At 37.7% G+C, this 14,133-nt stretch overlaps 1 protein-coding gene across 8 annotated transcripts in view; it reads left to right on the top strand.

The window, feature by feature from the left end:
* The window catches only part of CAPRIN2 (caprin family member 2), a 43,633-nt gene that overhangs the window by 13,343 nt on the left and 16,157 nt on the right, over positions 1–14,133 (top strand). For all 8 annotated transcript variants that reach the window (XM_037139762.2, XM_037139766.2, XM_037139765.2 and 5 more), the window contains exons 5-10: positions 4,286–4,524; positions 5,641–5,723; positions 7,958–8,125; positions 9,185–9,228; positions 10,128–10,814; positions 13,649–13,771. In XM_037139762.2, the coding sequence (XP_036995657.2) occupies positions 4,286–4,524; positions 5,641–5,723; positions 7,958–8,125; positions 9,185–9,228; positions 10,128–10,814; positions 13,649–13,771 (1,344 nt within the window). The remainder of the gene's footprint in view (positions 1–4,285; positions 4,525–5,640; positions 5,724–7,957; positions 8,126–9,184; positions 9,229–10,127; positions 10,815–13,648; positions 13,772–14,133) is intronic.

The following is a 14,133-nucleotide window of genomic DNA, read 5'->3' as shown; positions in this document are numbered from 1 at the left end:
GTCAGATAGCTAAAGGGCCATAAAACTTGGAGGAACAAACTCACTTTCTGATTGGTCCCTGGTTATTCAAATTGAGGTTATTAGCAAAGTAGGTTTCATAGGATTTTATGAATTCTTTCTTTAGGCCTGTTGCCCTAGGGAACCCACCCTTTCCAGCACAGGGCCACACCCACCTCCAGCATTGTTTCAGGCTTAAGGCATTGTTTCAGGCTTAAGTCCTGCAGGGGAAGTAAGGCAGTCAAGAGATTAGGAGACTTCTTTCAGACAGAATGAGGACTCAAGCTATGTCAAAGCCCAGGGATGAGGGTCCATCACCTCTCTTTTCTGTAGCCCCCCAAGTGCTTTCCTGGGGGCCCCTGTGATCGTGTCTATCTTAGGTCATCCCTCCCTTGAGGAATCTTACCAGTCACTGGCTAACTGATCAAGCATTGGGGGCCAGGCAAGGTGAAGTAAAAGGAGCAGAGGCAGTGCCCCTGTTAGGGAGATAAGCTTTGTCTCCTTAGTGGCTTATGGTCTGAGGGTCACTGACAGCCTTAAGCCATGGGGCATTACAGCTCAAACCAGGCAGGGCAGTTCCCAACAGATCCTGAAGAAAAGTCAGTCCCCCCCCCCCCAACCAAAATCACCCTACTAAAAAAAAACAACAAAGCATAATTTCTAGGCTGAAGTTATCTACCATCTTAACCCTTGTAATGTAGTCCTGAATTGCTCTCTTCTGGTTGTCTGCCTTAATTAACTCATAAAGGTAGTATGTAATTTAAAACCTAGTATAGAGCCACTACCTTCTGTTTTCTTGATACTTGTGTTAATGTAAATTTAAGATATTAGCTCTTTGTCAACCATATCATATTTTAACTCATGTTCACTCATAAATCAACTTAAATACTGTTAGTTTCAGAGTTATTTAATATTTATAGTCTTTTACAGTACTTTTTTTAAAAAAGATTTTATTTTTTTTAGAGCGAGGGGAAGGGAAGGAGAAAGAGAAGGAGAGAAACATCAATGTGTGGTTGCCTCTCACGTGGCCCCCACTGGGGATCTGGCCTGCAACCCAGGCATGTGCCCTGACTGGGAATTGAACTGGTGACACTTTGGTTCGCAGGCGCATGCTCAATCCACTGAGCTACACGAGCCAGGGCTAGATATAGTACTTTTAAGTCAAAATTTTTTTCTTGTTTGATTGATTCTCCACGTCCAGAGATGTTAAGTTTATTAAGTTTTGATCCATTTTACTATAAGAATATTATTCATATCCTTCTATTGGATGGTCAGAAGTGTCTGGTTATAATACTTAAAAATTCCCCATTGACACTCTTTATGCAAAGTACCCGTTCAAATTTTAGTTTTCCATTTAGGTGTTTATTGTTTAATATATGGTGGTTTTTTAAAAAGGCATAAATCTTTTAAAAACATACTTTTCATGTGCTAGGCACCTATGAAAGTCCACTTGATTTTTATAGCAACCTAGAAAGTAGATGTAAATAGCCCCATTTCTCAGGTAAGGAGTCTGCAGCTCAGAACAAAAGGAACTTCTTTAAAGTCACATGGCCACTTACTAGTGGTAGAGTGAAGGAAGGGCTATAACAGTTTTTATTCTTAGAAATAGTGTTCTCTACTTTATACCATGGATATGGTACCTATCTATTACGTGTTTTTCCACTGCTGTAGTCTAGGGGTAAGTTCCAACCCACCAAATTTTGTTGTTATGTATGAGATTATTTTTCCTTGTTTATACGATTGATTTACTTTCACTTTAGGTGAGATGTCTAAGTACTTTGGAGTGTGTGGTCATGAGTCAAGACCCTAGAAATGCTTGTCAGTACCTTCCAGCTTACTACTTTTTGGTCTCTCCTTTTACTAAAATGTTTCTTTTGTCGAACCTCTTCTGGGATAGCCAGTTTCACAGTTTGTGTAATGTTTTCTTCCTTCTCTTCAAACGAAAGGTGAAAGCCTTTTGTTCAGCCCAGCTATATCTCTCTTTGTTTTCCTGATGTGAGCTCTGTACCTGGGTGGAGACTTATCATTCTATTTCATGGTTCAGAAAATAAATTTTATTATTTAGTAGTATTGGTTGATAGCAGTTTAAACTTACTATCTTCTTTCCAAACATGTTCTCAACTGGAAGACGAGGAGAAAATATAATCTGACTTTTTAGTTTCTAGGTAAATTTGGAGAAATAGGCTATTGTCAGTGATTTTTGTGACATGAACATCTGAATATAATGTAGGAAACATTGTAAGGAGACTAGTAAGGAAGCATGGTTTCTCAGTTGATACTTGAGTCAGCAAATGTAATAAGAAGTCATGTCACTTGGCAAGGCCTGTGCTGGGCACTAGTGCTATACTGGTGAACAGCAGATATATGTGGTCCTTGTCATTATGGAACTGAAGCCCAAGGTGGCAGGGTGTAGATAAATAACAGGATACCCATTTAATGTTATGGATACTTTGATAGGGGAGGTTCAGGGTGCCAGGAGCCCAAAAGAACACCTAATCCAACCTTAGGAGATGGCTAATGAGAGATCTAAGGTAATCATGTGATACAGTTCTGAAGACATTCTCAGCATCCCTTCCCTTTCCCTGTACCAGCAGGAGACTGTATCCAAGAGAATCCCACTGTCTTGGATAGCCGGACTTGTCATCTCTATACTTTTTCCTCTTCTCAAGCAGAAATTGAGGATCCTGTAGTAGTTTTAGTTAATAATTATTGCTGTAAGTCCATATTGAAGTCTTGGAAAAGCTTTTCTGAGCCTTTACCATCCTGAAGACAATATTCTTGCCCACATAACTTCCAGCCAGCCTGTTTTTCATTCTCAAAATTTTATATTCATCCCTTGTCTCTTGTCCCTGATAGTAGCATAAGTCAGATGTATTAATTTTTCATATCCTCTAGAATGAGTTTATAGTACCATAATGAGTTTTTCCTGAGCTTTTTCCCCCTCCAATCTTGATCTGTTACAATTCATGAACATACAAACCCCTTTTGTAGAGTTTTAAATGCTGACGTTATATCTAAGTAATTTAATCCAAGTATAGGAAAAATCTTTTAGACTTTTCTTTTGTTCTTTTACTCTTTATACCTTAGAAAATACCCAGTATGAAGGAAATATTAAAGGCAAAAAAACAACCTATTGGAAGAAAATAACCTTTAGGTTTCTTAGTGGAAATAGTACTTTTTATTTTTTAAATGGGAAGCCACTTCTGGGACCAATGTATATGTAATGCCAGACTTAAGCTATTATAGTTCTGTGCCTTAGAGCAGACACTGATTTTCTGTGTGTTCTATCAGCTAAATATTTGAAGATACAGCTCCATCTAGACTGACAGGCAATTATGAAAATATCTTTTAATTTTACTCTTAAACCTGTTTGCTGTGGCTTTTTTTGGCATTATGTTTGTAAGACATTTTATTTCTGTTTGGTTTTCAATTCCTTATGTGTTAGCCACTCGTCTTTGGTTGGTTGAAAACGGACCAATATAGTTTGAATATTCTTTTCTTGGAATATCAGATTTTTTAAAGTGATATCTTTTTTAAAAAAAAAGATTTCATTTATTTATTTTTTTTAAGAGAAGGGAAGAGAGGGAAAAAGAGGGAGAGAAACTTCAGTATGTGGTTGCCTTTCATGCACCCCCCTCCTGGGGACCTGGCCTACAACCCAGGCATGTGCCCTAACTGGGAATCAAACCACCAACCTTTTGGTTCATAGGCTGGCACTCAATCCACTGGATCCCCCAGCCAGGGTGGAAAACGAGATTTTTAAAAAACTCAAAGTGAAGCATTTTCATAAAATGTTTGGTATAAAAGACTTGATATACATAAATATGGAGAAGTAAAACCTTTGGATTAATATGGACATCAGTAGTAGCTACTTTGCTTCTCATCATGGTGATGTTAGAGGTACTAGATACATCCTGGAGTTGGGAGTCAGATATTTGGATTCCCTTGGCTCTGATTACCTGAGGCACAAATTTAGGAAGTCATTCAGTGACTTCTTAAGCAGAAAAAGGAATCAGGTTCAAATGAATATCAATTTCATGGTTAGTGTTATATACAGGAGTAAGCAAAAATAGGCTTAAACTTGTAATACAAATAAATAATACAATAATGAATAAACAAGAATATTAATAATACAAGAACAAACTCTGCATTTTGGGTACTCACAACTGTCAACCTACTTTGCCCACCCAGTATATGAGATTTATCATCTAATCCCAACTCTGGGATTACCAGTTGGTAATACAGGGTGGTGGAGAGTACTAACCTTAATTAGCATTTGTTTTAACAGCTACTTAAAGCTCAGAAGAAGGCCCAGAGAAGGGAGCACATGTTGAAACTTGAGGCTGAGAAGAAAAAACTTTGCACCATACTTCAAGTTCAGTATGTATTACAGAACTTGATGCAGGAACATGTACAAAAAGACTTGAAAGAGGGCTTGAATGGTGCAGTGTATTTGCCTTTAAAAGAACTTGACTACCTCATTAAATTTTCAAAACTGACCTGCCCTGAAAGAAATGAAAGTCTGAGGTAAGATAATGAAAATCTCTAAAATAGAACACATAACACTTCAGCTATATAAATATATGTGCGCGTGTGTGTGTATAGTAATTAAGAAAACATTAATTTGATTTTACATGGGAAACATGGATCTTCCTAGACTCTGACAGGGTTGGTAGACTGGGAAGAAAGTGGATTTGAATGACTGCATTAAAATACTTCTTTATTGTGAACTGGTTTAAATGTCTGATCACCACATTTTAAACTTATGCAAGTATTAGCCATAACACTAATTATGTATATTCTTAAAATTTATTTTTGTAATTATCTTAGACTGTTGTATTTACCTAAGAGTCTTTGCCTTTTTTATTGCTGTACTTAAGTGGAGGTAAATAAAATGTAACCTGGCCAGTATCATTAAAGTATTAAAGTGAGAATTATTTGGTGTTCTTGTGCTATGAATAAATATGGAGAAACAAACCTGATGATTTAAAATATAAAACCAGCAAATTGAGGTTACCCATCATTTCCCCCTTCCAGTTATCTTTATTTTTTAACTATTTTTTTTTAAGAGAGAGGGGAAGAGAAGAAGAGAGGGAGAGAACTATCAATGTATGGTTGCCTCTCGTGTGCTCCCTACTGGAGACTTGGCGCACAACCCAGGCATGTGCCCTGACTGGGAATTGAACTGGTGACCCCTTGGTTCACAGCCCGTGCTCAATCCACTGAGCTACACCAGTCAGGGCCAGTTATCCATTTTCTATTCTTGGTTTGATGAAATAAATGAGCTGAGGAACAGATGTCTGTGCTCTTGCTTTGTTAGATAAATGTTATTTCAATGTTGTGTCTGTTGAGCCATGCTAAAGCAGAGATTCCAATTGTTATTAGAAATCAGCCCTGTATCAGGAAGACACCTAATAAAATGTTTATCTGTACATAGCCATATATATATTTATTTATTTATTTATTTATGGGTTATTTATATAAAAAGTACTGCCCCCACAGATGTATGTACTTCTTTTTTAAAAAATTTATTTATTATTTAATTGTTGTTTGAGTACAGTTTTCTGTCTTTTACTCCCATCCCAGCCCAACATGTATATACTTCTAAAGCCACTTTGTTCTGCTTCTGCTTTTCCTTATCAGTGTTGAAGACCAGATGGAGCAGTCATCCTTGTACTTTTGGGACCTTTTGGAAGGAAGTGAGAAAGCAGTGGCAGGAACGACATGTGAGTTTCTCCACTTTGGACATATGAAGTAAAGCCTAACCTTTATGTCTAGAAGTTTAGAATGATATTGAGGGTTGAAACTATGTCAGTCCATCATAACTACATGTCTGGCTATACTGTATTCATTGGAGGAAAAGATCTCTTTGTTTAGTTCTGTTAAAAGCAGCTGTTGTGTAATTGCACTGATTAAAATGGAAACTAGGGAGAGTTTTGAAGTGGAAAGTCACTGTGATTTGGGAAAAAGAGCTAAGGTCTGGTGCTGGCTTTCACATTAGTGTAACCATTTTGGAGTTAAGTTCTTTATTCTGCAGAGTTGTACCTGTTCTATTTAAGAATCTTAAATTTACACGTTGTTAATGTCAAGACTTACCTACCAGATCTGACTAAGAAAACAGGAATGGTTTGGCTACATAGTCTATTGAAGCACTGTTGTCTGTTGATCTGGAAATGAGCTGGAGAGAAAGAGTTCTTTTGACTTCCTAAATAGATTTTGGCCCAATGACCAAGTTCAAATGGCTAGACAAGTACAGAGTTTTATGTGCCAGCTTAACATAATGAAAATTCATTCAAAGATAGTGAACAATTTTGTTAATAGTGATTGCTTCTTTTTAAAAAATACTCGATGTGTGACTGTAACAAAATTTCTAAGTCCTTTCAAATTACAACCACAGAAATTTATTTCTAGGTTAGAGTACAAAATGATGCAAATACTTTGGAAATAGGTTGGCAGTTTTTATAAAATTAAGGGTACACTTACCAAGCAATTATAGTACCCAAGAGAACAGAAAACATATGTTCATATAAGTATTTGTACATGAATGTTCGTACCAACTTTATTCATAAAAGTCCCAAACAGAACACAGCCCAGATGTACATCAACTGATACTTGGTAAACCAAATGTAGTATATCCGTATAGTGGGATCTACTCAGCAATAAAAAAGGAATGAAGTATTCATGTATGTAACAACATGGAGTAACTTCAGAATGATTATGCTGAGTGAAAAGACACCAGACAAAAGATGAGTGCATATTGTATGGTTCCAGTTATAGGAAATTCTAGAAAAGACACAAGCAGAGTGACAGCAGTTCAGTGATTGCTAGGGAGTGAGGGGATCGATTACAAAAGGGACATGAAGGAACTTTTTGAATTGATGAAAGTGTTCTATGTCGTTCTGGTGGAAGTTAACACGACTGTCCTGTGCACTTAAAATGGGTGAATTTTGTTGTTTTAAATTATATCTTAAAGTTGATTTTCTTTAAAAAAAAAAAACAAACGAAAAAATCTATGTCATAGTGCTCCTATCAAAGGAAAAATAGACCCAAATCAAGTATGGGAATTCTGCTTAACTTGGAAATTGCAATTTTAGTGGATATTAAGAATAAAATAGACTTTAGATCTATTTATGGTTACAGTGACTTTAACATCATTTTAAGATTTTTGTGGAGCACCAAAGGGTGATGTACTAGGAGTGACATAAAGCATAACTCAAGGGGAAACTCTTAATCATGGAATTTTTTAAAAAAAGATTTTATTTATTTATCTTGAGAGGGGAAGGGAAAGAGAAAGAGAGAGAAATATCAGTGTATGGTTGCCTCTTGTGCATCCCCTGCTGGGAACTGGCCTACAACCCAGCCATATGCCCTGACTGGGAATCGAACCACGATCCTTTGGTTCACAGGCCTGCACTCAATAATCCACTGAGCTACACCAGCCAGGCCTTAATCATGGAATTGTTAAAAACCTTTAGAGATTGCCCACGATAGGGTTTTCTGATGGTTATGTTTGAGGAGCTTTTACTTCTCTAAAGCCTTACTTACTTGGGGAAGATAGAATAATTGTTAGTTGTGATGTCATGGGAGCAGATGAGCGAAATGACTTTTTCTTAAGCTCAGGGAATAATGTGTACTTCTGTGACATTTTTGAGTCTTCGATAAGGATCTCTGATTTTTAGTCATTTTTCAAATAGTGGAAATGGAGGCCCAGAGAAACTTAAGTGACTTGCTAAACTTTGGGATTCTGATCTTTAAAATTTATACTGGTTTAGCCTGACATAAAGATGGACTGCATGTGTTTACTTTTCATGGGACTGACCAGTTCTTCGAATCCCCTCTAAGGTAGAATGATATGATGGCACTATAGTTAGGATAAGATTATTAGTAAGATTTCGATTGCAAGTAATTTCCCTGACCTTTTAGGTTGTATGATAACTATGTCTTAATCACTCTTTCTTAGACAAACATATGAAAGATCTGCTCTCTGAATTGCTGAACTCAGGCTATTTTGAAAGTATCCCAGTTCCAAAACACACTCAGGAAAAAGGAGTGTCGTTGGAGGAGGAAAAGCTAATGAAGTCGGAGAAGGAAGAACAATTGTCGAAGACTGAATCTGTCAGAGAGTCGGGTTTGTTATGATCGCTGAAATTCTGCCTAGTGGTTGCATTTTTAACACTCAGACTGAGTCAGGTCATTGGGAAAGGACTGCTTTGCTTTAATTTGTCCATGTCTGCTTGTGTGGCCATCTGTACTTGCTGTAGGACGAGCCTCCGTTTGGAAAACATCTCTAGACGTTATTACCATGATTTACCTTCTATTAAGAGTGAACCTTAATAGACACATTAGGTTACACTTTGTTACGAGAGTACTGTACACTGTTAAAATGAGACATTTATTGAGTTCGAATCTCTATGTCAGATTGTTAGTAGGATAATTCCATTTGAAATTGTTTAAAATGTAAGTTATAGTGGAATCAAATAGTATAGTATAAGAGTCTAAATAATGTTAACATTGATTTCTGAAAAAAACTGCCAAAATAAATATAATATTTCCAGTAAAGGAAACGGATGTCTTCAAAATTCCACTTTTCTTGGGGAAAAAATATGTTGAATAAGTGGCATGTTTCCTTTTGTTTGTTGAAGCTGGATTTATTTAAGAAATATTATTTCTAAGGTGGTAGTCCTTGAGTGCATCACGAAGCCAGTAGCAAGATTCAAGTAATTTCTCATGTACACTTTGTCTTAGTTGTTAATACTAAATCCAGTGCTTCAGTATCTGCACTCCCTTACTCTCCTCCCAACCTTCACCTGGCTTGTAGGGGGCCTTTAAGGCTATTTTTCAAGCTGAGATAACTAATTTTTACCCCATGGAACCAGAGCTGTAATTCCAACTTGAAAGAAGCTGTGTTTGTGGGTAAGAGGAGACAGTCTTATTTTCAATCAGGATTGAGTTTTTAACTATAACTTGACTTTGGAGAGTATCTTGTATGAGGAGAGCTGTTAGCTTCAACTAGCCTTTGGACCATAAGCTTTTGACCAACAAGCAATAGTGAGAATTATTCTTTCTATGAATTTTACTATCCTTTTTCTATAACTTTCTGAAATATGTTGCTAGAATGAATTAGTTATAATCAGTTTGAGAACTTAGTTTACCTAGTATTTATTCATTGTTTCTTTTATCTTCCCAGAGTCTCTTGTGGAACTTACACATCCAGAGATACAACCACAAGAGGTAAGGTACCGAAAGGTAATTTGCTGAGTTTGGTTATTGAGCATTTGTGTTGTGTTGTGGTTGGGGGTTAATGCCGAGGAGCTTGAATCCTGGCTCTGCCGCTTACTAGCTCAGTGACTTTGGGCAAGATGCCTGTGTTTGTTATCCTCATGCATAAGGTGGGGGTAATAGTAATGCCTGCCTCATGTGGTTACTGAGAAGATTAAAGGAGTCAGCTAGACTTCTAAATCACTTAGAAGCTGTAATTGTTGTTTTGGGCCCTTGTGTTAGCATTTAAAAATAGGTAGACTTTTGCTCTCCCCAAAATTTACTCAGATGAGTAACAGAAGAGGGTATTTATTTGTCCCCAAGTGACATTGAAATTCATAGAAGCTGAAAGGAATGAAAGAGGCAGAATCATAGTATTGATTGATATATAATGGAAATAAAAGAAAACCTGGTAATTCAGGAAACGTAAGGCTTACGGTTAAGCAGTGTAACTTTGTGCAGTTGGATTGCTCTCAGCCTTAATTTTAAGGGCGGCAGGTGGGCAGTCAGAAGGACAAACTTTGATGTTTTGAAAGTAGCGATCTGTATTCGACCCACTCACAACCACTAAGAACTGCCCATCGTGGTGCCACGTTTACTTGATTCAGGCTCTTTTACCAAGGTTATTCTGGCGCTGCCAGTCAGATACAGATTGCTGTTTATCAAATATCAAAGTTTGTATTTCTGTTAATTGAGGGAAAAGGAATGGACAAAAAAGTAGGACAGTCTTTTCAGGTGGAATAAGGACAGACATTTCCTGTTAGCACAGTGGTACAGACCAGTGGATACAGGAATACTGAGAGGGAGTTCACTGTTCCCCTCAAGGTCTGCTATAAATTCTGTGACTCAGCACATTTTCCCCTCTGGCCTAGTTTCTTAACAGACGCTACGTAACAGAAGTAGATTATTCAAGCAAGCAGGATGAAGAGCAGTCTTGGGAAGCAGGTTATGCTAGAAAACCAAATCTCCCCAAATGTTGGGATGTGCTTACTGAACCAGATGGTGAGGAGAAGAAACAGGAACGTTTTAAGTCCTGGGAGTCTTCCGTTAAGCACCAGGAGCCAGCAAAGCCTTCAGTTTCCTTAGAACAGAGGAAACAAGAGTTTGCAAATCTCAGGTCCACTTTGCAGGAAGAACCGAAGAAGCAGGATGTCTCTAAACCCAAGCTAACTCCTAGCCAGTGGAAGCAAGAAACTCCTAAATCCAAAGCAGGAAATGCTCAAGAGGAACAGAAGAAGCAGGAGACACCAAAGCCTTGGCCAGTTCAACTACAGAAAGAACAGGATGCAAAGAAGCAAACTGCAAAGTCTTGGACACCTTCTGTGCAGAGCGAACATGACATCAGCAAGTCATGGACCACTCCCATGTGTGCAGAGCAGGATTCGAGACAGCCAGTGCCTGCTAAATCCTGGGAAAATGATTCTGAGAATCCAAAACACCCTATAACACCACCACCACCACCACCACAGATTTCCCCGCAGTCCTGGGGGGCCGCTTCGGGAAGCCTCATACCAAATGGCCAGCTCCTGCCCGGGAAGTTTAACGCAGAACCTAAAGATGTGAGTTGATCTGTATCAGTTTGCGTCTGGCAATATAGACATAAATGACCTGTAGTAATGATAACATTTTAGTTTTCTTTAAAATCAACAAAACCCATGTTAAATTAATGTACACAGTAAGTACTTCACTTAATTCTTTAATGTGTAAATTATTTTTTCCCTTAAAAACTGGAAGTAGACCATGTCCATCTGTTGAACCTAGCCTGAGATGAAATTTCCACAATGAGAAGATGCTGTTTTAATGCCAAAAATTTAATGATGTAATATAATATCAGAATAATGGGTAGCTGAGACAAGCCCATAGTGTGAACAAGTGAGAAATGTAAATGCGTGTCACAGGGTGGGAGACTTGTTATACTATATTTCATTTGTTCTTTTCCACCTGGCACATGGGTGACTTTTTCAGACAAGTTACACTTTTTTGTATTCTCCTGCTTCTTTTTCACTCATTTGTAGTCACTCAATTAGCCTGTACTCTTTGAAGAAGGTACAGGGTGGTTCCAGATAATCCAGTAGTTGGGGAACAATCTGAATTAGTTTTCCATTTCTGTTTCAAAATAAGAATTTTCAGGAGATGGAAACTGTATGCATTAAATATTCTGGAATTAGCCCTGGCTGGTGTGGCTCAGTGGATTGAGCACTGGCCTGCGAATCAAAGGGTTGATGATTCTATTCTTGGTCAGGGCACATGCCTGGGTTGCAGGCTAGGTCCCCGGTTGCAGGTATGTGAGAGGTAACTGATGGTCAGTGTATCTCTTGCACACTGATGTTTTTCTCCCTCTCTCCCTTCCTTTCTCTCTCTCTCTAAAAATAAATTAAAATCTTTAAAAAACCTTAAATAAATATTCTGGAATTAGGTTTTAAGATTTCAAATATAAAGCCTCATCTGTAAATGATAACCTATTTCAGGAAGATTAGCAGGCTTATAATGAATAATCCTCGGATATAATGCTAGTTAGTGTTACCTTTTTATTAAATTATACTTTATATACCACTATTTAAATGCAAACTTGGTACCACCTTGTTTGCTGGGAAATGTGAACTTTTTATACTCCCAGTGTTCTTCATCTCTAGTAGTGTTCCTTGCACTTCTGTGCCCTTTTAGCCAAAAGTTATCTGATAAACCTTTGGTTCTTTGATGGTGTGAAAAACATTTTGCTTGGGAAAATTGAAGGATCAAAATTTATAAATAAGTTACCCCTACCTCTATTCTGCCTGGGAAGAGAATTTTAGAGTTACTTGTTTCCTTTTGCTTTTTTTTCTTCCTTTTTTCTTCAAGTGCTATTATTAATTTTATCTTCTTCCTCACCCTACAAGAGATTGATAGCTTTATTTCATTAACCACATATCACATACAGTAATTGTGTCAACCATTTTGAGAAAGTTATATTTAAAAACCTAGTTTTATACCTCAATAAAGCTGTTTACAAACCAACTGAGCATAACAATGCTGAGCCTTTACCATATCAGAATATTGATACCATGCTATTTGCTGAATGAAATCAGGGATGTTTAGCTGGAAAGGTCAGAACTCATGTAATATGCTTTTATGGCACATACAGCATTGTACTGAAGTTGCAAGGTCTTCCAGCAACTGAGAGGACACTTCTGTGTATAATACAGTATTTGTCTCCGTATCTGTCTGGCAGTTGCAGCTGTCTAGAACATGAGTAAGGACAGTCAAGGGTAACATAGAGTTCAAAGACAAAAGACTAGATAACATGAAGTTAAACATTAACGCTCATACTTTTCTCCTACAAGAGCTTTTCATTTGTACACTTAGGGTCTGTTAACTCTTATTTTATGAGGTACTTTGACAAGTTAACTGTGCGACTTCTGAATCAATTAGACGTTGGAGAAGAGGTGCTGACAGGGAGAAGCGTGCTGATGGCTGTCAGAAGTAGACCTTAGGCCTAATTCAGAGTGCAGCGATCCGAACGTGCAGCAACCTCTATAAGGTGGTAAGCGTGAGGGCTAACCACCTTATAAATACCAGTGGCCCCTCAAAGTATGCTTATCTATAACAGAGTATGGCAGTGTATTTCCTCAATTCCAGGATGTATACGTATACATTCTGATATCTTCTTTAAAAAAAGCCATGTGCCCTAGACTTGGAATTGAAGCGGTGACCCTTTGGTTCACAGGCTGGCACTCAGTCTGCTGAGCCACACCAGCCAGGGCTACAGTTTTATATCTTTTTCTTTCTTTCTTTCTTTTTTTTTAAAATAAGATTTTATTCATTCATCTTTAGAGGGGAAGGGAGGGAGAGAGGGAGAGAGTCCCCTGCTGGGAACTGGCCTACAACCCAGGCATGTGCCCTGACTGGGAATCGAACCATGATACTCTGGTTTGCAGGCCTGTGCTCAATCCACTGAGCTACACCAGCCAGGGTCTACAGTTTTACATCTTAATGTTTCTGCAGTCAGATACTACATCTTAGAAATAGAATGTATTTTTAATGCAGTAATAATTATTTCCCTAGGAAAAATAAATCATTGGTCCATCTTATAGTTAGTTTCATCTTATCCTAGAAGACAAAGGAAACTGATGTTCATAATGAAAGAACTTCCTATCAGGGAAGGCCTGTTATTTTAGGTCTTAAAAAAGAGGGTATTGTAGAAAGATTTTTGTTCTGAAGGGGGAAAAATGTTTAAAGTTTTATTAGATTATTTAGAAAATGCATTTATGTGGAAATATTTTACCTGAGATAAATCTAATAAATGAGCATTGCTATGTGTTTTGATTTCACTTAGATGAAACAATAGACTAAGTTTCCTGAATTAGGTTGTTGAATTTGAATTTTACTCTTAATATATTATTGATTTGTCTCGTAGGTGCCTAAGCCTATCCATCTACCTGTAGGTTCTTCCTCAACCCTTCCAAAGGATCCAGTATTGAGGAAGGAAAAACTGCAGGATCTGATGACCCAGATTCAAGGAACCTGTAACTTTATTCAGGTATGAGTCATTATTAAACAAATCTTCAGTGCAATTCCTGGGGCTACTCATTTCTGATCCGTGCTTTATGAGGAAGTTGTTCAGAACATAGGTCTGGTCCAGAATGAGTACGAATCCTGGCTCGGCCACTTCCCAACTCCGAGAGTGTCTGCAAAGTACTTAACTCTCTGCCTCAGTTTCTTTTAAACATGAGGATAATAGTTTCTATTCCTGTTTGTTGTAATAAAAATAATTAAACATGTAAAAAGCTTAAAGTGCACAAATACTAGTACTGCTGTTATCACCAGTATTTTCCACTGAGATTGTGAGAACCTGCTCTATGCTTGGTGTGCTGGTGGGTGCCATTGTGCTGATAAAGTCAT

This window comes from Artibeus jamaicensis, unplaced genomic scaffold (genome assembly GCF_021234435.1).
Source record: "Artibeus jamaicensis isolate MK-2021 breed Jamaican fruit bat unplaced genomic scaffold, CSHL_Jam_final contig_233, whole genome shotgun sequence".
NCBI classification, from domain to species: Eukaryota; Metazoa; Chordata; class Mammalia; order Chiroptera; family Phyllostomidae; genus Artibeus; species Artibeus jamaicensis.
This window is presented reverse-complemented; position numbering and strand designations above follow the sequence as displayed.